This window comes from Chrysoperla carnea, chromosome 3 (assembly GCF_905475395.1).
Source record: "Chrysoperla carnea chromosome 3, inChrCarn1.1, whole genome shotgun sequence".
NCBI lineage: Eukaryota > Metazoa > Arthropoda > Insecta > Neuroptera > Chrysopidae > Chrysoperla > Chrysoperla carnea.
The window spans coordinates 49,595,161-49,619,627 of record NC_058339.1 but is presented as its reverse complement, the minus strand read 5'-3'; the positions used below and the strand labels follow the sequence as shown (position 1 = coordinate 49,619,627).

Genomic DNA, 24,467 nt, shown 5'->3' with positions numbered 1-24,467 from the left:
TTTGTTGTGAAAACTTTGTAATTGTGGATGTCATTGATTTTCAAGTTACAATATTACTGAAAAGAAGCTTGAACTATAATTTTTTTTGTTCTCAAACTCATCAAGTTCATATAATCATCATTTGGAATTTTTCATGCTTTCTTTAGGATTTTGAAATTATTTCTTTAGCAATTACTTAGGTACCTAATGTTTGCAATTTGAAAATAACTTAGTTTTTGACCTCACGACCTTCCGCATGAGGAGCGTACACCAAAGACACTACACTCGTGACCGTTGAAAATAGTACCTATTCTTATTTCAATATAATATTATTAAAGCAATAAAGAGAAGATTTTTCTTGGAGATCTCGACCAGGAATATATTAGGAAACAGTTTTTAAATGATTGTCTTGTCGTCAGTCCTTGATACATGTTCAAATTTTCAAGTCAATTGGACGTCTATAAGTTGGGGAAAATTACGTTAAAAGATCCCGTTATATTCATACATATACATAGCACAGAGGAGTATTTATATCAAATTTCTGGACAAAATATAATGAAGGGATTTTTAAGCTCAAAATTGATTCAAAAGACTATTTAGATGCAAAAGTACCTATACTTTGGAAATAATTACAAAATTTTTTTTAACTCATATTCGTCTTCAAACCCTATTACTTCATTTTCTACTTCAATTTTTTAACTTTTGCTGTTTCTGAGCCACTTTTTGTTTTATCATAGGTCAAGTTAATAAAAGCGTGTTAAAAAAAACGCATATTTTGTTGATTGATTAGATTTATTGAAGATGTTTGATTAATTTATTTTAATTTACAATTATTATGATATTTTGTTTGTAACCGCAATACATTTTTAACATAATTAACCTATATATTGTGAGAAATAATGTAACAGTTTGTTGCCCATAACGGCGAATTAAAATTTATTATTATTTTTGTTTGCATAGTAGATTTTTTTTTTCAATACTACTATTTTATATAAATTTCATGGTTTAATGATATCACGTGCAGTTTTCTATATTTTTTATAAATAAATATGTATTAACAACAAGAAATACATTATAAATAATAAAGTAATTTGTTTGAAGATCTAGGTATTCTAGAGTTAGGATTTCGGATATTTCTTTTCTTATTGAAATTGGCGAGGATGATGAAGTACGCCTGAAAGAAAATGCTGCAAACATTGCTGATTTATAAATCATTTCAAGAAAAGTTTCTTAAAATAATTTTCATACCCTTTTAGCAATATAAATAATAATTGCTTGACAGTTTTTCCGTTTCTAACACCGCACCAAATATTATTCTAATAATTAAACGAAAACGTATACAAGTCTTTTTCGCTATAATTTAGAATGTAATTTTAATTTTTAATATAGAAATTTGAATGCTTTAGTAACGCGCATCTAGTGTTTTTAACGCAAATTCTTCCAGCTGCGGGATGTTTTTCATCCCTACTTATGTCCACTAAGGAAAGAAAGTTGCGAATTTCAATCGTCTTAAAATAAACGCTAAAAATGTTGTCAGCTCTAGGATTGTACGTACCGAAGTCTCTAAGATTAATGAAAAAATCTGTTAACGGATTTTATATGTTTTTTCTCAAATTTCTCTATCGGCTATCGGTTTCAAAAATGCATTTTCTTTCTTGACTAAGCGGAAACACAAAAAATTTATAGAAATACTTTTTACTAATCTTTTATCTGAACGAAAATTTTTTTAGATCTTTCGTTCAGTTATAAAACCCCCCATTTCGAACAGAGATGTTATCTTTAAAATTTGCTTATTTATAGGCTTTGATATATTGATAGGTTATCGAACTAAATGACGGCTGCACTCTAAAAACCAGCTTATTATGGAGCATATTAATGGAGTTTTGTCTCTGTTTTTCAAACATATTCGAAACTCATCATTGATTTTAAACTTTATGAAATAATCGATTACATTGATTCATGATATGAGTGGAGGAAAGCAGAGTAGGATTTGGTAGGTCGGTTATCCTGTTAAAGTAGTGACAAATTATGAAAAGCATTCGAAATGTTTATTTTTATAACTTATGATTACAGATTTATTTAAATCAAAATACTGACTTCATTAATAAGATAATTTGAATAAAAAAAAATGAAAATTGCGTTTGTTGATTTATTTTTGCTCACATAACAATATGATTAAAATTATTACTCCTGTTGATTTTAACTATTATATTCTTTTTAGCCCACATACACAGTTTTAAAACTTTTTATATGATTCCATTATGATCAGCCAGAAACATTTTGTTATGTGGCATAATCCTTAACAATGCTATACGGTTTCTTCAACAGAGCCCGTAAAATTTTTAACGCGAATCCGAAATTTAAAATTTACGATTATAGTTTTTTGTTTGTTTTTCTACTGCTAATCGAGGAAATAAAATCGAAAAAACAGTCTTCCATTCATACTCTGTAGAGATCAAAGATCAAATTAAGAAATGAAGAGTGATATTACTTGCTGTACGATCGCGTTATGTATATAAATCAAGTTTTCGAATAAATATAGAATCATATATTTTTACAAAATATGCGAATAACGTAAGTATTTAACTTTTTAATCTAAAAATATGCTAATAATTTAATTCTTGAGCAGAGTAAAATTAACTTCAGTTATCTTTAAAATGTTCCCTCTCAATATGTAGGTATTTGATTTTATGTAAAAAAAATATGTTATTAATAAAATGTACGCGATAGGCCTGAAAATTTAAAAAGGTAGACACAAAAATTATATACTTATCAATATTTTTCGAAAAAGTTAAGAAAAAAAGGAAAATATACCGTCAAACCTTGAAATCTGGCAATTCGGATTTTCTTTTACTAAACTTAAGTGAGAAGGTGGCGTAGAACCCTCAAATGAAGTTACGATTGACTACTGGCCCATTCGTAAAGACGGTGGAAAGTGGTCGATGGAGTCGTTGGAGAATTCTTAAATAAACTATTTTTATTTTTACGTACCAAATTTTGATACCATAATTTCTAAATAAAAATTGATGAATACCTACCTATTATAATTTATTTCTCGTAAATTTTGTAATTAGGTCCCATGCACGTTTGGGTTGATCTAGTGGTACCATATGGCCAGCCCCAATAATAACTGCTTCCGATAAAGGACCTCCCGTTTTTACATATCCAGCAACTTGATTATCAACATACCAAATTTTCCGATGTGCCTGACTATACTCTTCAGCATATGTAAAATTTAAAGTCTTCAAAAAATTACTAGTTATAACATATGGTATGATAATATCAAGTTGACCAGAATAAACTAATATTTTAACATCATCTTCTAAAATTTTTTCAATATTTTCCTTTTCCGAATCAAATATACTATTGCCTAAAAACTCTCGTACTTTTTCGTTTTTATTTTGCCTTGGTAAATTTCCCACATGTATTATATCTTTAATTCGATCAATATAAGTTTCACGATTATGGAATGCATGGGTTGACCGTTTTGAATGTAAGACATTATATAAATCATTGTAACCCATTAAGCCACCCACTAATGTTTCATTTGAAAATGGATCCATAATTTTATAACATAAGTCTAAATTCATTTTTTCTTCGATGGCCTTCACACATTTTTTTTCTTGTTGTTCGAATTTTTCTAAACCGTAATCGTCTAAAAATCCTTGATAGTATAAATATTTACCAATTCCAGATATTTGTCCAGCAGGATGTATAAAACCATTACCGAGGGCGATTCCTTGAACTTTTGGTATTTTGTCTGGAAAAAATATTTAATTGTAGCTGAATTGGTTACCTAAACTTAACTGAATTGATTATCTTTTTTTTGTGTTAAAATATAAAAAGTTATTTTGAGTGGTTGTTTCAGATAAAGTTTGTTTCTAAAAACGGCATAATTTGGAATTTATTTTATATTATATTTGCGTTAAGAGATATACAGTTTTTCCAGAAATAAAAACGCTTGGACTGATTTTACACAGAGTGCAGTAAACCTACTTAAATTTTAATAGTTCACGATTTATTCGAAGTTGCGCGACTTTTGACATAGCTGATTGTCTTTGGAAAATCATTTCAAAATCTAATTCTTTCAATTTAATTCTAATTTTCTCTGTTATCAGTATAATAAATGTTCTATCCAGAGTAACTAAAGGCCTTTAACTTTTCAAAATATGATCACAGCTAGCCTTTGAATTCGAATCACAGACGCTTCAGAGCCTTGTGTCTCGAAAATAGACACTAAATTTCCATTTTAATCGTGTTGTCAATATTTTTGAATCATAATTATCTTATAAAATGATTCTTTTCAAAATCAATTATTAAAAATTTTCACCTATTTCTCAAAACGAATATTTGAAGAAAAAAAAATTAGAAAAAATTGAATAATAATTTTATCTTTGATTTTGATGAAATTCATATTCTTAGCTAGTTCAAATACAAAAATAACAAAAATCTAGTTAAAAATTTGATCCAATTTATGGTTTTCGAAATGCATCTTTATCGTTCCTTTGAATTTGAAAATTAGAATCCCAGAAGCTTCAAGAGTATGTATCTCAAAAACTATGTGCCAGTTGTCAATTTTAATAGGATTTTCATATTATTTGGGTCTTAATAATAAAATTATAAAAATCAATGATTAAAAATATCTCTTCAAAAAATTACAAAAAATTGAGAAACAATTTTTATTTTCGATTTTGATAAAATTCTTGCTCTAAGGTTATTCGAGCGCAAAAATAACGAAAATCTATTTATTTCAAAACATGGGAAAAAATTTCGTTGTGGCCTATATGTTTCACTTTTCTCCACATCTCTTTACATGTTTTGTGACATAAATTTCAAACTTACCTTCACTAAGGATGAGACTAGCCAATGCAGGAATATATTTCGCACTATACGATTCTCCCATTAAGTATAAATCATTATTCTTCAATCTTGGAAATAACTTATAGAACTGCTGTAACGCTGCATAAATATTTTCTACAACTTCTGTTGTATTTCTCGAATAACCTCGATCATCTTTTGTATAACTGTACCCAACACCAATTGGATTATCCATATAAATAACATGATGATTACGCGCCCAGGCAAATTCACGACGGTCTATTCCTAAACGATTATTCACAATAAACGGACCATTTTCTTCAAATACACCCAACATTGAGGTTGTACTCAAACCACCGTTTAACCATAAAATAACCGGTGCCGTTTTTGGATATTGTTCACTTACAAAATACCAATGAAATATATTCGATTCATATGTTTTATTAACCGTAAAAAATCCCGAATAACTATTTATACGACGTGGTGCAAATAAATGTACTTTAGACAATTCTCTGGCCATTATTAAATCACCTACATCGATATAATTCGTTAAATATAAAGGACTTGACTTACGTTCGCTTAATAGTCTAAAACTGATTATTTGTTTAATATTTAATACACAAATTAATATTATTAAAAGTAATTTGAATAATTTCATTTTGATATGTTTCGTATACATGTTTGGTGAGAAAAATTATTGAAATTAATTATATTCTGTATATATAGTGCAGCTAATATCGGTACCAAATTGTAAGGTGCCGTTCGTTCCATGTACTCTGAACCACGTGCCTAAAAATATTTTTGTAATAAATATTAATTTTAAAATACTTCAAACAGTTTTTAAAAAAAATTTAAATCACCTGAAAAAGTCCATATAATATCCGAAATTGTCAAATAATATTTAGGTGATTCAAAAGTAGGTACTATGAGAAACTTCAAACTGACAAGCTACGGGAATGGGTTTTTAGATGGTAGGATAGTAATGAAAGTTTAAATCTTTTGCAGGAGATACAGTTAAAATTGATTAAAACGACATCGATTATAACGATGAACCGGTTATAAAGACGAAAATGAAAGGCCCCGGCTAAATTTCTGAATAAACACGTACATTCATGTATCGGCTGTAAAAACATATCGACTATAACGACCAACGCCGCAAAACACATTCATGTATTGGCTGTAAAAACATATCGACTATAACAACCAACGCCGCAAAACACACCTTTTTTTACATGTACATACTTGTCAGTTATACAAAACACCATCCTAATATTATTTTGATCCTTATAAACTTTCCGTATCCGATCCGTAAAAAATCTGCGCTATAATATTGAAAATTAAATTCGTTAAAAAATAAAATATGAATTTGAATATGTCAAATGTATTACATTAAAAGTAACTTTGGTGCTAGTTAGTAATAACCATAATACTAATAAATTTAGAGTGTCAAATAACTCTGATTTGAAGTTTCATTTTGTGTAGAATTTCCTGTAACGTGATAAAGAAAGTCGGGTATGCATACAAGTTAAATATAAGCATTACTAATATTGGCTAATTCTTCTTAACAATTTTCACAATTTACAAAATTAGAAAAATGAAAAATTTTCATGCAAGAAGGCGAACAACAGTTATCAACAAAATAAACAAGTACCATACAATCGTTTTATTTTGCGATGTTATTTATCGGTTTGATATTAGCTTTATTTTCGTTGTTTTGGTTTGCTTTATAAAAGATCACACCCATTTTCTTACCCCTTAGTCACTTGCAAACCCCATGACCAAATAGTAAAAAAGTTTGACCCCTGAAAATTAAAAATAAATTTTTCGTACATTAACCAATCAGCTCGTACAATTACCTTATCTATTAAGACTTAAAAATAACAAATATATTAATATTTAAAGATCAGATCGTAGGCCGAAAGTTGCTGTATTCGGATTCTAATTTTAACGCTACTCGTATTAACTGTTAAAATCCATCAAAAAAATTATTTATAGTCTACTCTGACAATTCTCATTCCTGAACTAAAAAAAGGGGTGTTATAAGTTTGACCGCCGTGTGTGGCATTGTAGCGCCTAAACGGATAAACCGATTTTGATTTTTTTGCTTTTGTTTGAAAGTTTATTTAGAGGATTATTTAGAGGGATTTATTTATTTAGAGGAAAATGATGTTAGCTATGTTTCAAGTGCGAATTTAGGGTTCCGTACCCGAAAAATTTGTAGGGGTTCTTTACATTTATTAAATTTCACTAGTTGTTACGTAAATTGGGTCATCATTTCAGGATTTTTACATATTTTAGGGCAAGACAGACTATTAAGCAAAAAAAAAAACCATTTCAGTTTTGTATTGATATTGATGGTAATCAAATTTAAGAACAAATAGCGTAGGAGTCAGGGGTGTCGGATGTTCCCTGTCGTGGGAAATCTCTAGTAGTAACTATATGCAAATATATTATTAGAATAAAAAAATCCGTATGAAAATCGAGCACCGGAAGCACAAGACCATGGCCTCGCAGTTATGTTTTGAAGTCAACGTAAAAGAAAATGAACGGAGCATTCTAACTAGAATTGTTTTTTGGTTTTGATTTTAGAGATTTAGGATTTTCTTCGTACTACAGGGCTGGTCTATAATTGAATAACCTGTTACAATCGAAATTATTGTGTGATCTGTTACAGTTTCTCTAGCCTGTGATTGATTGTAACTTACACACCTTGACTTTTATCTATGGGACTTTTGTTTCAACAATATTTAGTTTAGATATTTGCTGAGTCAGTTTATTCACCTGCCTACATATTATATTATACATATACTAAAACTACATACAATATATTCAGGTTTACTTTTCCCTTCATTATTGATTCCAGTGGCGTACCCTACGGCTATCATTCATTTATTTCTAGCAAATTCCACTTTCTTACCTGACATACATATTTCTCTTTAAATAACAAGTAAAATAATATTTATTCGACAATACAAATATATTTAAATACACATACAGACCGATATGCATATGTGTGTGCGTACGTACCTAGGTATGCAGAATAAAATTGTGAATGATAATAATGTTACAGAGTGCCTACAAAATTAATAAAACTGGTCAATTGCGAATTGAACTCGCATATAAATGATTGATCATCTCTAAAGAGTTATAAATATAACCCAAGATTTGTTTGGGGTGACAAAAAAACAGAGGATATGGCCCCACATTGTAATGGAAAATAGAAGCATATGATGACTCATTTTAAATTATGCCTTGTCGTAAAATCTAAGTGATAGAAGATGAAATGTTAGCAAATACAAAAAACCCCAAAATGTAATATTATGTTAGTTATGTTTCCATTAATCGAATATAATGTATAACTCCATTACTATGCAAAATGATGACAACCAAATAGCCGCCTCTTGACCTTCTGCAGCAGTTTATTCGTTCGAAGAAGTTTTTTATGACTTTTCACAAGTGTGTTGGTGGGTTTTTTTTTTCGCTATAACTTGACGAATGTTAGCTTTAAGGTGCTCCAACGTTACAGGTTTATTGATAGAGATGCGTTTCTTAAGAAAATCCCCACTAAAGTCAATCCAATCGCTTATTCTTGGCTAAAGGCACGCTGTGATGATACACGTGCTATCTCCAGTTTCCTCATTAAATTGGCCATAATTCTCTCGTAAAAGTCTATACACAGTTGTTACAGAATTGTTATTTCTGTAGAACAAGTAAACAATTTGTGCGTTGAGGGATGTTGAGTTACACGATTCATATCATGGAATGGGATGATTAAAACTAACATTTGACTTTTGAAACAAGCGAAAGTATTTACAGCATTCACAGCATTTTAATTTACAGAGCTGCAGGAAACTGAAATTGGATCAGCCTTTATAACTACAAAAATGTTCATGAAAATTCTCCTTTTCACGGAAATTTAAAGAATGAAAACTCTCCTTTTCTCGGAATTGCCATTTAAGTTTTCATGTTTCAACAAGGTCGCATAATATATTTTTTTGGTTTTTTCAAAATTTAAACCCAGTACGATAATAAAAGGGCAGAATGATAAATTTTCTTAAACATTTTCTGAACTAATTTTAAAATTATTTAAACAAAACATATTTGTACTTCTCATTAACCACGCTTTTATTTGAGTGATGCACTATATCATGTAATTTTAGACTCAATATTTTCTGTGATAAAGGTGTGAGTCATTTTTCGCATATTTTCTTCAAAAATAAATATAATATATTTTTATTCCTCATAGAGTCTTTTAATTTGATATTACACAAATTATACTTTGGAAAATTTTTCTTTTTGACTTTCCCTACCTCCGAAAATAATCCCCAAAACCAAAACTCAATTTTTTATATTATAGATCTATGATTGGGTCACCAAACTTCAATCATCAAAATATACTCATATGTTTATATGAACTTCTTTTATAATTTTGTATTAAGAACCACATAAAACTTAGTACCTTGCATTTCTGAAACAACCTATAGAAAAATTACTCAGTAATAATTGTTTGAATATATTATTTTTGATTGTGAAAATAAATTACTCAAAAGTATTTCTTATATCAAAAAATGACGAAATCATGTCAAAGATGTTTTTAAATAATGTGTGTTCGATTCGCTAATATTATAAGTATATATTTATCTACTTGTCAATTATTACAACAATGGGCAACTTAAGTACATCATCTATAAAGAATAATTTTATTTTTTAAGCATTTTAGCAAAGCCAACCGTTTGGCATCTTTTACAACTTTGAGTATTTTATATTAATCTCACAATTTTCTTAAAATAAAGAAAAATTCATCATGATTGTTAATTATTTTAAGGGATGAAGCTATTATTCCCGTCGAAAACATATTAAAGTGTATACAAAATTCATATTTACTAAAATGTTGTTTTACTACATCATCTGTGAAAGGGAACGCTGTTTACAGGGCCCCACTCAGCCCTGTGATTAACCTTGGAATTACCTGGTATTGGTATTGCTTAACTTCGAATTAAAAATGGTTTAGCCTCCACCTGGTTCTAGCCTGTGATACTTATTGGTATCGATAATAGGTTAACTTTAAATTAAAAAAGGTTTAGCCTCCACCTGGTTCCAGCCATCAATACATTATATACAAGACTTTGCGGCATCTTTTTAAAAACACACCCATTTTCTCTCACTCATTTGCCACTTCTGTAGATGCAAATTGCTAACATCTAACGAGCTTCTTTTCCAAGATAAACACTATATAATGTTTCCTGTGAATAAAAATTATAGCTTTTGAGCTTACAAAAATTACGTAGATAATAGTCATACGCTCAGAATGAATTAATATTTAGTCTTCGGTGAATAGTTAATACCACCGGCAAATATATGCGCAGCCCATCAATCTCGATCTGTTACTCGGCTCCTCAATTTACAAAGATGGGTTAAGCAAGCTAACATTTCGGTTAAAAAGCTTTTCCGCCAGTATAGTGTGATTTTAAGCAAGCAAGCGTCATTGTAGGATCATATTTTCAAAACCAAAAACATCACAAAAAGTTTACATGAACGCTCTGCTACGGTAGTACAGAAGATTTGTTCCGAATCCTTTGGGTTTTTGAAAAATGTCTTCTAAATTTTTGGACCAATTTTCCTACTCTTTAACCAGATTGTTAGAGATAGACAAAACTTTTACGCGCCAATGCTCTTTTGAAATTTTTGTTGTGAAGAATGAGTTCCTACAGTGACCCACACTTATTTATTAAAATGAGCGTCAAGATATTCTAGAAGAAAGATTCTACAATGATTGGACTACCAGCTTCGTAATGCAATTTGATATTATGATGCAATTTGAAATCATTCTCACATACTTTATGTATAGTTTGTTTATTGCTCATATTCATAAAGATGTTTTATTCTTTTATTTAGTTACATAATATCTTATGAAGTATTTTATTATTATTATTCTAATTAAATTTATTTGTTTCCAGATACCAGCTCCTCTACGGCCATTACCAGTTCCACCACAAATGTTAGGGTATCCGATAATTCCACCTCCTAATTATATAATGCCACCTCATGTTCATAAATCTGCAGCGAAAAGCCGAATGCGACATCCTTATGGTTCTTATGACAATGTAAGTATACTACAATCAATTTTTATTTACACTTACGGGTAAGTACTGCCTTTGAGCACGTTTTTCTGTGCAACAATTAGGTACTTGTTAAATGATTTTTCTAAATATAGTGAGATGTAAAAGAAAAAAGAAAAACACACATTAATTTTTGTACTTTTATTAATGAGAATGAAACCCAAATAATTACATAATAAAATAGTTATATTTATTACATAATACAAAATAAGTAAAAATCCAAGTTGTTTTAGTGTGAGGGGCGAGCCTGGTGCTTTGATAAAACATTGTTAAAATTAAATTTACTGAGGTTTAATATTTAATCTCCCCGGTTTATTATGGCCAGTTTGTTTCTTTTTCGTATCAGGAGATGGATAACCGCACTGAAACCTTTTTCCGCCAGATACGAACATTTAAAAAGTCCTCAAACCTTATTCCAATGTCTGCAAAGAGGGCATTTTAATGTTGAACGTAAGTTAAAAGGTTATCTTCCTGGCAGTTTATCTGTGATAAATTAGGAAACTGGGAAAATTTGTGGAGAAATCGTCTTTGGTCTGTTTGTTATGCTTTCAGGAATAAACTAGGCAAGCAACAATGTATGTATGTGTGTGCGTTATTACATTAATGAAAAGTGAAAATTAAAGTCGCAACCTGCCTAAAGGATTCAATTTACATATCACAGACCCCCAATTCTTATTTTCGCTCCCATGGACCCCTTATAGTTCAACGTGGACCACTGGGTGTCCATATGGACCTCATTATTCTACAATATTTGACATAGGCACATACTTAGCCTACTAAATCAATAGTAAGTTCGAGTTCAAGCGGCACATGGTACTTATCTGCCCCACCCTCAGAAAATGAAAGGAATTCGTTTAATTTTAAATAATCTAAGTCGCTTTCTGTGACTTAGAAGTCCATCAAAGCTTATAAAACTTGTAGTTGCACTGAGTATAAATTATAATCTCAAAATATTATGGGAATACTGACTATATCAAAATAAAGTGCGCAAAATAATCACTACTTAGCTTGGCCCCTTTAATCTCAGAGTTTGAAAAATGAAAATAAAGTTTTTTACCTACTGAAATTAACGCTATAGGATTAAAATTTTCGAAAGGAAAATTTTTACCTATTATTTTAGTTAATCTAGATTAAAAACTTGTATTTATTTTTATACAGATTAATCATCGCCGACGGAAGAGAATACCCTCTGATCAACAATTGCGAGCATCAACATTACCACATAAAATGTCACAACAGCGTCATGAGAAACGTCAAAGAAAACATAAAGATCGGCGTGGAATTACAGAAGAAGAAGTAGTTCGAACATATACTGGTTTAGATCGAACCATTGCCGAACAATTTATTGTACATTGCGATTCGAGTCGAAATCAAAGTAGTATAGTTAGTAAATCAGATGAAAGTGGACCAGATACATCATTATCAGTCAGTGAAAATGCATCTAATGATTTTTTGGTAGAAAAATTATAAAAGTTATCGTGTACCTATTTAATAAATTAACAAATTGTAATTTCAACCATATATAAATATTTTATAAATGGCTTGATAAAAGTAAAAAGAAATTACTTTCGATATTGTGCCACATTTCTCGTATATAAAAAATATCAATATTTACTTTAAGCTTCATTTGGAATGAACTTTTTGTATATGAATTGTCCCGAAACTATCGCTGTAGAAGTAAAGAAGTAATAAAATAGAATATTAAATTCTTAGAAGAAGTTACATTTGTAGTTTTTGGATTCTTTGAACCACTAACGAGGTAGAGCTTTAGTAATTATGGTTTGTAAATGTGAGAATTCCTCGATTAGTCTTAATCAAGTTGAAATTTTTATATTAAACATAATATAATAAGTATATTGAATTTTGATTTTTTCCCCAATATCCTAGATCAATTTTGTATTATATAAATACGTATTCTGACTATGGATAACATTAGAAAACTAAAACAAAATTAAAAAGAATGTGCTTCTTTTATGCGTTCTAGAGAGAAAAAAAATAGAAATGTTACTAAAAGTATGACATTTTCAGCAAAAATTAAAGTTTTGTTAAAGTTTGGCGGCCCGCAAGTAATGTTAATTGTAGTTTTTTTCTATAAATATATTCTTTCAGAATATAAAACTGAACCGAGAAATTTTCAAAATTAAAAACAATAATATATGGTATATTGAATTCAAAAACTGTTAAGGAACTTTTTTATCAAAATTCTATCGGGTATATTACCTTCATCTATTTACGGGATAGTTTTAACCACTTTGTAAAGAAATTGTGGAATTTTGGTAGATTAAATCAAAAGTGTGTAAAAGGTTAAGTTGGTTTATATCTAAACGTAAAATCGAAAACCAGAGTAATTTATTTATATAGCATTCTAGTTAGTAACACTCATTCGTTCTGATTACTCATGGATTCTTAATTAAGTTTTGAAAATTAGAATTAAAACTCCGTAATCGGCTCCAAAATTTGTTTTAAATAAGAACCTGTTCATAAGTGATAGGAGATAGATGAAAACTTAAAATTAGAAAGTATTTCTTTATAAAAACCAATCATTTTTTCGACTTTACAATAAATATGCTAGAAATAAGGAGGATATCCAATTGCTGTCGGAAGGGAAGCGTCTGGTGCTTTAAATCACTTTCACCTCATTGCAAATTTTCCAGAACTAATTGCTTTCAACTAGATTTTCTGCACTTTTAAAATGTAAAGGGCTATTGAGATTGCAGATTGCAGGATATCAGTTACTGATTAAATTTCAATTATTTAGAAGTAATTAGATGTAAAAGTAATTATGTCTAATTTACGTAGTGACTAGTTTCATTTTAAAAGCCCTCAATAAATGTCAAAATATGGAAAAAAAATTTCATTATTTCTCGTTATAGTAGCGAGAGCTGTTATTTACTTTTATTGCATCGAGAAAAATTGGTAAAAACACTTTTTTTTTGGCAATGTCGTGATCAAAAATAATTATAAATTTACACGATTACAATTAATCCTAGCCTGTTTACGAACAATAGTGAGATTTTTGATCCTGATCTGGCGGTTATTTTTTTAAAGGATCTATGAATTCCGTCGAAAAAACTGGAGAATTAACGTATTGCATAGTTAGCCAATTTTTAAAAATTGCTGCCTGATGCCAGAAGTACAGAAGAACAAAGAAACCGACTCCACCTACATCATAAAATTAATTGTATATTCGGATGGAGTTTAAGAAATAAATAAAGATTAAAAATGATGACGTGGGTGGCTTCTGTTATAGACTTGGTCTCAGAATTTAGTGCAGGTTCGAATATAAAATGCGCTTTTAAAACTTTGTTTACCGGTTAAGTTTCCCTGGTCAAAGATATGACCAATTTTATTAACTAACAAATTTCAAAATTTCATTTAAAAAATTTTCCACAGTTTCATGATTAGCGTGAGAGAGAAATTAATTTTGAGATAGGAATACCTTCTCATAACAATATCCATGTATTTGTAGTATATTGTAAAATATAAAACTAACTTTATTTTAATAATAATTTGTAAAAAGATATTTTTTATTAATAAAATATTTTTTGGTGAAAATTGTCTTTCATTATACAAGTCTTTCGTTTAAATGTAAGCAAGTTAAATTAAATCAGTTCAGTCTTTAATCATGTTTTACCAATTTCGTTCAAATATGTAGACAACAATTATGTGATGACTAAAATTATAATTAACAGTAATAAAAAAATGTAAAGGAAAAGGTAGATATCTACCTGTTTACCGAAACAGAAAGTATTGACCATTTTGCGTATGAGCCTATAACTTACTCATGAAAAAATCACTTACTTTTATATTTAACCTGCTTTCAGCAACAACAAAAAAAACTGAATGAATTTTGACTAGAATACGAAATAGCAATGACGTCGGTGGTATAAAATTTTTATAACATCATATAAGTATTATTATTCTTATTATTTTAAGTGATTTGGCAAGGATAAAGCCATTAAAGCTGTTAACAAAATAAAAATACAATACATTAGATAAAAATTATAAAAATATTCGTTATAATAAAAAAAAAAAACTTCCAAAAAAATAACAAACGTGTTAAAAAAAAAAAACAGAGAATTCAAAAAATAAATGAGAACGCTCATTGACGATAGGATATAATACACGGAATTGAGGTAGTCACTACCGAAATCATTGAAGCTGGGAATAGATCACAAACATAGATGGGAAGACTCATGAATTGAGATGAGATTGATTTTCAAAATATCCAAAATTGAAAATTTTGTTTTAATTATTTAGCTTTCGATATTTTTAAAACCAAGGCAGATATCGAAAAATTGTATTCTAATTTTTCGTCTACATTCATGTAAAATTCATCATCAAAGTTGAAAATAAGGTACAAATAATTTCAACCACAAGTGTAAACTTGCCTTGGCGCTCGTACTATTTTCAATTGAATTAGTTTCAAGTATTTTTTAATCATAGCAACACTCGCCCCATTGGAAAAATGTTCATAAACATGTTTCAGAACAATTTCTCAAAATTTTAAGTTAATGGTGTGTCTTTTTTCTTCTGTGCTTCAACAACCTTAGTTGGTCGTAATAAAAAAAATATATTCCCATATTTTCATGATCAAAAAACACCGGAAATTAATTCATTTTAAGTAGAGAAAAATATATACCGTGTATCACAAAAGTAACGAGATTGTATCACAAAAGTAACGAGACTGTAAGTAAATTCAAAATTTCAACTGGAAACCTTCATTTTCGATAGTCGATTCGTGTAAATGCAGTATATTTACATTTGCATAATTTATTAATTTATAGGATAATTAAAATAAGGATATTTAAATAAATCAACTGATTAAATAATACAAATAATGACACATTTATTTTAAATAAAGGTAGGGATTCTTTTTCATTTTGGTAATTCATTTCGTGTAAATTTTGTAATTAAATCCCATGCACGTTTCGGTTGATCTTGTGGTACCATATGTCCAGCACCAATAACCATCACTTCTGTTAATGATCCTGCACTTTTAATATATCCCGCTACTTCGTCATCCACTTTCCAAATAAAACGTTCTGCTTTATTATATTCATCCATGTGTTCAAAATCCAATGTTTTTATTAAATTAACAGTTATAACATACGGGAAAAGAACATCCAATTGTCCATTGTAAATTAGTACTTTGTAATTCTTTGCCAATAATTCTTCCACATGATTTTTCTCTGATAGTACTATACTCGCTCCTAACTGTTTTTGGACATATTCTTGCTGTTGAAGTCTCTCTAATCGCCCGATATGCATATGTCTATGAACAGATGATTTTTTAAGGTATTGATCTAACCGATACCGTTGTACAGTTGGTGGATTAGAGGTTAGGACGTTATAAACATAGCCATAACCAGTAGCATTGGCAAAAAGTGTTTTATTTGAGAATGGATCTAATAAATCCCGACAAGGCTGTATAAATTCAGGATCATCCATTGGTACAGAATTATTTTCAACCGCTTCTACTATTTCTGAACATTTTTGTTCTTTTTTAGTAAACTCTTCTTTGGTAGCCTCATCTACAAATCCTTGTTGGTATAAATAATCACCAAAACCTTTTAATTGCACATCTGCATCGATAAATCCATTACCAATTGCTACACCTTTAAAATTTTCAAATATACCCTTTTCAAGAATTAAGTGTGCTAAATTTGGTAAATATTTCCCACTATACGATTCACCAGTTAAATAAAAGTCATTGTTTTTCAAATTTGGCCACAATTTAAAAAATTGCTCCAATGCTTCGTGTAAATTTATGGAAACATCATCGGTGTTTTTTGAATATCCTTCTTCACTGCCAGTGTGGCTAAAACCGGTACCAACTGGACTGTCTATGTAAACTACATGATGATTTTTTGTCCAGTGATATTCGCGGGGCTCTAATTCAAGATCCTCTGTAATTTGAAATGGTCCATGTGCTTGAAATAGCCCTAACATTGAAGATGTTCCAGGGCCACCATTTAACCATAATAATAGTGGTGCAGTTTCTGGTTCTTCCTCAGCCACAAAATACCAATGAAATAATGAGGAATTGTATTCTTTATTAACTACAAATAGTCCTGAATAACTTTCAACATCAGTTAACGCAGCATGTGATTGTTTCAAATTGACTTGTGCTAATTCCTTTGCTTCTGTAATATTATTCTCCTCTATTAATGGTGTTAAATATAAGGGTTCACCATATAATACCGACCAAGGAATTGGAGGAATTGAAAGCCCAACATTAAACTCACAATAAACTGATAAAATATTCAATATTAATAACAATCTCATTATGAATATAATTAATATAAACTTGATTGCAAAACTAATTGTAAATCGAAATGTAAAGCTTTTTATACTTCAAAGCAAAATTGTTTAACTTTATGATAAGATAAGATACTTATGATCTGACCGTGAAAAGATATTTTTGTATATTTGCATACCCCATTATAACATCGTCTTTACAATGTATTTTTTTCGACAGTAAAGATATCAGGGGAGAGTAGGCTAACTCATACCACCGCTTTTTAATTATACTACGTATTAATTTTGCACAAAATAACCAAAATTGGCAATTTTGAACAAATGCTATTTCAAAATTATGGACAGTTGTAGAGTTAACTAGATTGTTTAGAAGAAACATAAGCTTAAATAATCATATAAAATGGCCCACTGTCCCCCATATCCATTATGCTATCAGTTCATTCAATCAGTTTAACGATTTTCTATATAAAAATACTGATTCCTTTAAAATATTGGCTATGATCCAAATTGATGTATTGCTCAAAAAGTCATGCAGAAAATTTATCTAACTGTAGTTTTTTACCTAAGCTTTTAACTTATTAATTTGACTGATAAAATGGATTTTTCAGTACCCAGAAAGGTTCATATTAATTTGAACAATTTCTGATAGTAAGTTATTGTGTTAGCTTCCAAAACTGAAATAAAAGTTTATGATTTCCTTACGATTTGAGGTATCTACGTCTATAATATAAATTTTTGATGAACGGATATAACCTCGGAAAAATTCATATTTACAGAGATAATTCCATTAAATTTTCGAAAAAAATTCCTGATAAGTGAAGATATACCTTCTAAATTTGTTCCTAAATAACTCGATAACAATAGAAATTTTTAGTGAAATTTGATCATCATATCGATACAAATCCTAAAACTACATTTTCTGAAATGCATTCGCTAATAAAATGATGTAGGTACCTACTCATATAGATTTTGCAATAATTTTAACTTTAAGTTTTTATTTATGTTTAATTAACGATAAGCAAATATTTTAAGTGCAATTTTTATCCACTATTTTGACGATAAAAAACTTTTCGCAGTCTGTTATAATTTAAAGAAAAAAATTTAATTGTGGTTTAATGAATAGTTTAAAAATTTTTATAAATTAATTTCTTTGAAATAGTGTATACACAATGTTGAGATAATATTTTAAAGTGTTATAATTAATAATAGGCAGGGAGTTGGAGCTCATTATTAATAGGTATGTATATACCTACTGCGATGGGTACTACTTAAAGCCCTAATTTATAAGGCTCATTTCCAACTATTATTACATTATTTTTATAATTTAATAAAAACATAAATTGTAGTCATTTCTAATTAATGAAACTATTCTCCGCTTAAGTGACACCAGATACGTCTTATGGAAGATATAGCACTTCTTTTTCACTTTTAAATATCAATACGGGGGTACTCCTACGCCCTCTTACCCAAATCCTTAAAGATTTTTTTTATATATATAATACATTGCCTGTAGGTAAACATTAAATTTCTCTAAATATGACAAGTATATCTTATTTCTGAAATATTAAAACAGAACTTTAATTAAGGCAAGTTGACGTACCTATTCAATTTGATAGCCAGAAAATTCTTCGACTCAAGGAATATAGAAACACTCAAAATTACTAAACTTCACTTTCAGAAGTGTACATTTGAGCAAAGTAATTGATTTATTGGAAATTCAATAGTTTCATTTTTTTTTAAATTGAAGTTTAGAATGGATTAATCACTTCTGTTATTAGTGCTATTGCCATCACTTAAAATACAAATCACAAAGTTTTGTTGCATTGATAAGCAATTTATTTTACCTATAAAATCATAATTACATTATTTAGGCAACTTGTTAGTCAAAAATGAATAACAACAGACTAACCTGTTATAAAAAAGTCATGGATATACTTATTTTCTACTTTCTGTCTAAGAAAAAAAAATGTTTAAGAAAAATCATTTTACCCTGTATACCAACTAGTTTTATCCCCAAATTTTTAAGCTTAGAAATATTGATGATACGAACAAAATTTTGGTATAGGTGTTCATAAAATCACTTATTTAGTCCATTTCTTATATGGAAAATAAATATCAAGCTGAGTTAATTGTGTCTGGGGTCCGTAGGAACAATTTATGAACCGTTTGAGAGAGAACAAAAGTTTAAATGTGAAAAGTGTTCCTTATAAAAAAATTAACTTTTGTTTGAAATATTTTTTTCCCCGTCATTTTTTACCCGTGAGGGTTCAAATTAGGGCAAAACTTGAGTTGAATAAACTGCAAAATCTCAGTTTTAATAAGGCAAGAAACGAATGAAAAGTCAGGGTCAAAAAATTAATTTTTTTTATAATGATCTGATTTTTATCTTTAACGTCTCATTTTGTTCGTAATTGCATTTAGAAAGAAATTTATACTGATAAGAACGTGTGTTCATATCAGCGGTTCTCTTTTATTACCTTCTTGTCTCGAAGGCAGAGATCAGCGGTGGCTTATGAAATTTTTGATTCAAACGTCGCCAAAAATGCAAAAAAATTTTTAGTTACTAATTACATTTTATCTGCCAAACAATGGCAAGCTAAAGAATTAATTAACTTTGATAATATATAATAATTACTAATTATAATGGTACTAATAATACTTAATAATACTAAATTACGTACAAAAAAATATATTCTTCTATCTTTAATTAAATTGGACCTCATAAAAAACTCAAATGCTATAGATCATCCATGGGCAAACGTGGGCTAGAGTAGCCACCCAGACTTCTGTATCTAACATACGAGTAAAACAGTGATACCCAGTGTCAACCAATAATACGAGTACAACATTTACAGCAATACATGAGAGACAACATTTTTTTTCTACCAATCTCATTACTATTAGAAAAACTGAGATAGATAGAAGAGTCGTCTCGCTTGCTCCTCTATGAGCAATGCGGACTTGCATAAAGAGACACACGATAAACTTTATGGCACGCAATAAACTTATAACAATGGTGGCTTTGACTTAAAATAACTCGCCCACGCCTGCTATAGATCATCCATGGGCAAACGTGGCTTAGAAAAGCCACGCAGACTTCTGTATCTAACATACGGGTAAGACAGTGATAAACCAGTGTCAACTAATAATACGAGTAAGACAGAGAGACAACATTTTTTTCTACCGATCTCATTACTATTAGAGAAACTGAGATAGGTAGAAGAGTCGTATACCTGTCTCGCTTCCTCCTCTATGAGCAATGCGAACTTGCATAAAGAGACAAACAATAAACTTTATGGCACGCAATAAACTTATAACAATGGTGGCGTTGACTTAAAATAACTCGCCCACGCCTGCTATAGATCATCCATGGACAAACGTGGATTAGAAAAGCCACTCAGACTTCTGTATCTAACATACGAGTAAAACATTGATACCCAGTGTCAATCAATAATACGAGTACAACATTTACAGCAATACATGGGAGACAACATTTGTTTACCTATCTCATTACTATTAGAGAAACTGAGATAGGTAGAAGAGTCGTATACCTGTTTCGCTTCCTCCTCCATGAGCAATGAGGATTTGCATAAAGAGACACACAATTAACTATATGGCACGCAATAAACTTATAACAATGGTGGCTTTGACTTAAAATAACTCGCCCACGCCTGCTATAGATGCTGTGGTGTCATAAAAATTATGATTTCGTCGTAAAACATAAAATTATTGTTTTCCATAAGAATAATCAACTAGAATAATAAAAACATAGATTTTTAACTAATCTGATAAAAATTTTTGTCATAATTGCTCTATTTTTGTTTTTATATCTTAAGAAGGTAATATTTTAATAATTATAATCCTATTTAAATTCCTAATATAGGTAAGATTACTTTTAATTGCTAATTAATTAATTTTTATTAATTTGATTTTCATAACATTAAACAAATATTTTTGAAATTATTTTCTAAATATTTACTTAAAATTTATCAACAACAAAAATACAATTTTTATGTATAAATTGTAAATATTTACGAAAACAATTATTATACCATGCATATATGTAATATGCATGGTATACTTAATTTAGTCCCAAGTTTGTAACGCTTAAAAATATTGATGCTACGCACGAAATTTTGGTATAGGTGTTCATAAAATCACCTAATTAGTCCATTTTCGGTTGTCCGTCAATCAATACTGTCTATGCATGGTATTTCAACAATTAACTCAGTTAACTGTTTGTTTTACTTGTAATTTTTTGTTGCTTTTTATACAAACAAAACAATTATTGAACAATAAACTTTTCGAAGAAATTTTAGGTTTTTTTCTGGTGGAAATAATTTGTAACCAAAATTTTGTTTAATCTATATTTTCCTCAATCCCTTTTTAACTACTTTATCCTACTATTGGATGGGGTTAGTATGAAATTATGATGAATATAGATAGATCTATTATTCGAAATTACTTAAAAAAGCTAATTTTTATTAGCTAAATGCTTAAAAAAATCAATATGGAGGTTTAGTTATTTTCAAGAATGTATCTTATTAGGATATTAAATTTCTAGCCGCTGTTTATTTTGAAATTTCTAGAATTTTTGTGGTTTTTAATGCTTTGCTCACTTTCACAGCCTCTGCAATTTGAGCTGGCTCGTTTAAAATCTGTATACGACTTTGAATAGTGCTAAGAAAATATACTTTGAGTTTTGAATATTCATACCTTATCCGAATCATTTGCGCTCTCGCAGAAGAAAGTTTTCTAGAATGAGGAACAATCTTACAGAATTTCTTATCTGCCTTCTATGCTACCAAATAGATTCGATATGTTTAGCAGTATCCATATTTTAGAAACAATACTTGGTACAAACTTTAAACATTTCTTTTGGTTTTCAAAATAGCAACACTTTATTTTTTAAAAAGGACTAAACGTTATTATTTTTAAACATACTAGCAATTTTTAAACAATTACCACTTTATGCCTCCATAGTGTACAAATTTAGATTTTTGGTAAGAAAAAAACTTTGCTGTTTAAATGGCTCTAAAATTTTTTTGTAAAAGATTATTGTTCTTTTTCGTAAAAAAAACATTTTTAGTTAGAAATTTTTTCACCCCAGGACTCAATTTGGTGCCTGACTTTTCAAGAGCCTCACTTTGGTGACTGACAATCGGTGCCTGACTTTTAAGGCTAAAAACTGTAAGATTAAAAAGGTGAAAAAAAAGTTCATTCTTTACTTTTGCTCCCTAGTTAAATAGTAATGTACTATTTTTGAAAATTTTATAGGAAAACAATTTTTGTCGTGGAAACTTTTAAACTTGAAAATTCCTGAAACTTGAAACTTGAAAATTCCTGAGATGCAAAGAACAAGATTCGCCAAATTTTTCAAAATAAAAAATATATTTGTATTTTTTGATCAGTTTTTATCAAAAGATTTCGAAAGTTTCGCTTAGTTTTCGAAATAAAAATTCTTGAAAAATTAAAAATGAAATATTCCATTCTTTAATTTCTCTAGAATATTCATCTTAATTTATTAATTCACTCTTAAGAGGAAATTCACTTAGGTAACGTAGCTCCAGCACTACCAATTTCAAATTAGGGATTTGAGTGAATTAAAACAATTAGGTAATTAAATAAAAAAGAAACCTTTATTCTAAATAAAATAAATTCTAAATAATTAAAAATAAATTTATCTCATACTTTGTGAGATTCGATTTTACAATTAAATTACATGCATATTTTATTTATTTTGGTAATTTATCTCTCGTAAATTTAGTAATTAAATCCCATGCACGTTTTGGTTGTTCCGTTGGAACCATATGTCCAGCACCAATAACCATCACCTCTGTTAAAGGTCCAGCACTTTTAATATATCCCGCCACATCGTCATCCACTTTCCAAATTAAACGCGGTGCTTTATTATATTCATCCATATATTCAAAGTCCAATGTTTTCAAATAATTAACAGTTATAACATACGGGAAAATAATGTCCAATTGTCCATTGTAAATTAATACTTTGTAATTCTTTGCCAATAATTCTTCCACATGTTTTTTCTCTGATTCCAAAATACTTACTCCTAAATGTTGTTGAACATTCAATTGTTCAAAATGTCTTGGTAAATTTCCAACATGAATAGATTTACGAACAGAAGCTTTATCAAGGTATGCTTCTAGTCGAGAATCTTCTGCAACTGGTGGTCGAGATTGTAAGATATTATAAACATAACCATAACCAGTAGCGTTTGCGAACAAAGTGTTATTTGAAAATGGGTCCATTATATCCCGACATGGTTGTAGGGGGTTTTCACCTTTTTTCAATAAGTGAAGTTGATTTTGATTAATTATTTCAACGATTTCTGAACATTTTTGTTCCTTTTCATTAAACAAATCTCTGGTTGCAGCATCCACAAACCCTTGTTGATATAAATATTCACCAGCTCCTTTTACTTGCATCACTGGATCGGTGAATCCGTTACCAATTGCTACTCCCTTAAAATTTTTAAATTTACGTTTTTTAATAATTAAGTGAGCTAAATTTGGTAAATATTTTCCACCATACGATTCACCAGTTAAATAAAAGTCATTCTTTTTCAAATTTGGCCACAATTTAAAAAATTGCTCTAATGCTTCGTGTAAATTTTTAGAAACATCATCGGTATTTTTTGAATATCCTTCTTCACAATCAGTGTAACTGAAACCAGTACCAACTGGACTATCTATATAAATCACATGGTGATTTTTTGTCCAATAATATTCCCTTGACTCTAATTCAATATCCTCGTTAACTATGAATGGTCCATGTTCTTCGAATAATCCTAAAAGCGATGATGTTCCAGGACCACCATTTAACCATAATAATACTGGAGCAGTTCTTGGCTTCTCTTCGGCCACAAAATACCAATGAAATAATGTGGAATTGTATTTTTTATTAACTGTAAATAATCCTGCATAGCTTTCAACTTTCTTTGCATGCGATGCTTTTAAATTGACTTCAGCTAATTCTTTTGCTTCTGTAATATTTTCATTTATTAATGGTGTTAAATATAATGGCTCACCGTATCTTGACCAAGGAATTGAAGGAAGTGCTAGTCCAACGCTGAGCTCACAATAAACTGTTAGAATAGTCAATACTAGTAACAATCTCATTTTGAAAAAATAAAAATTAAATTTGATTAAGGTAATACTAATTGTTGATTGATATGTTTTTCTTTTTATACTTTAAGAAAAGCTAAACTTAATGATAAGATAAGCTACATATGATTAGGGGGGAGATATTTTTTAATTAATTATTGGCTAA

The 24,467-nt window shown here is 29.3% G+C and overlaps 3 protein-coding genes across 3 annotated transcripts in view; 1 reads left to right on the top strand and 2 right to left on the bottom strand.

Moving 5' to 3' along the window:
- LOC123296678 overlaps nucleotides 1-12,401 on the top strand; it is a 51,905-nt gene extending 39,504 nt beyond the window's left edge. The window contains exons 4-5 of the mRNA XM_044878258.1: nucleotides 10,755-10,901; nucleotides 12,075-12,401. Of these exons, the coding sequence (XP_044734193.1) occupies nucleotides 10,755-10,901; nucleotides 12,075-12,386 (459 nt within the window). The 3' untranslated portion in view covers nucleotides 12,387-12,401. The remainder of the gene's footprint in view (nucleotides 1-10,754; nucleotides 10,902-12,074) is intronic.
- A 3,350-nt stretch (nucleotides 12,402-15,751) lies between these two features.
- On the bottom strand, nucleotides 15,752-17,220 carry LOC123296673 (venom serine carboxypeptidase-like). Its single transcript, XM_044878252.1, has one exon. The coding sequence runs from the start codon at nucleotides 17,202-17,204 to the stop codon at nucleotides 15,795-15,797; it is 1,410 nt and encodes a 469-aa protein (XP_044734187.1). The 5' UTR covers nucleotides 17,205-17,220; the 3' UTR covers nucleotides 15,752-15,794.
- Nucleotides 17,221-22,904: 5,684 nt separating this feature from the next.
- Nucleotides 22,905-24,346, bottom strand: LOC123296675 (venom serine carboxypeptidase-like). The gene has a single exon (XM_044878254.1). It carries the CDS (start codon nucleotides 24,314-24,316, stop codon nucleotides 22,913-22,915), a length of 1,404 nt encoding a protein of 467 aa, XP_044734189.1. The 5' UTR covers nucleotides 24,317-24,346; the 3' UTR covers nucleotides 22,905-22,912.
- Nucleotides 24,347-24,467: the final 121 nt, after the last annotated feature.

Bases quoted from the DNA above. Each gene is read 5' to 3' on its own strand.
- LOC123296673 (XM_044878252.1), bottom strand. From the start codon at position 17,204: ATGAGATTGTTATTAATATTGAATATTTTATCAGTTTATTGTGAGTTT.
- LOC123296675 (XM_044878254.1), bottom strand. From the start codon at position 24,316: ATGAGATTGTTACTAGTATTGACTATTCTAACAGTTTATTGTGAGCTC.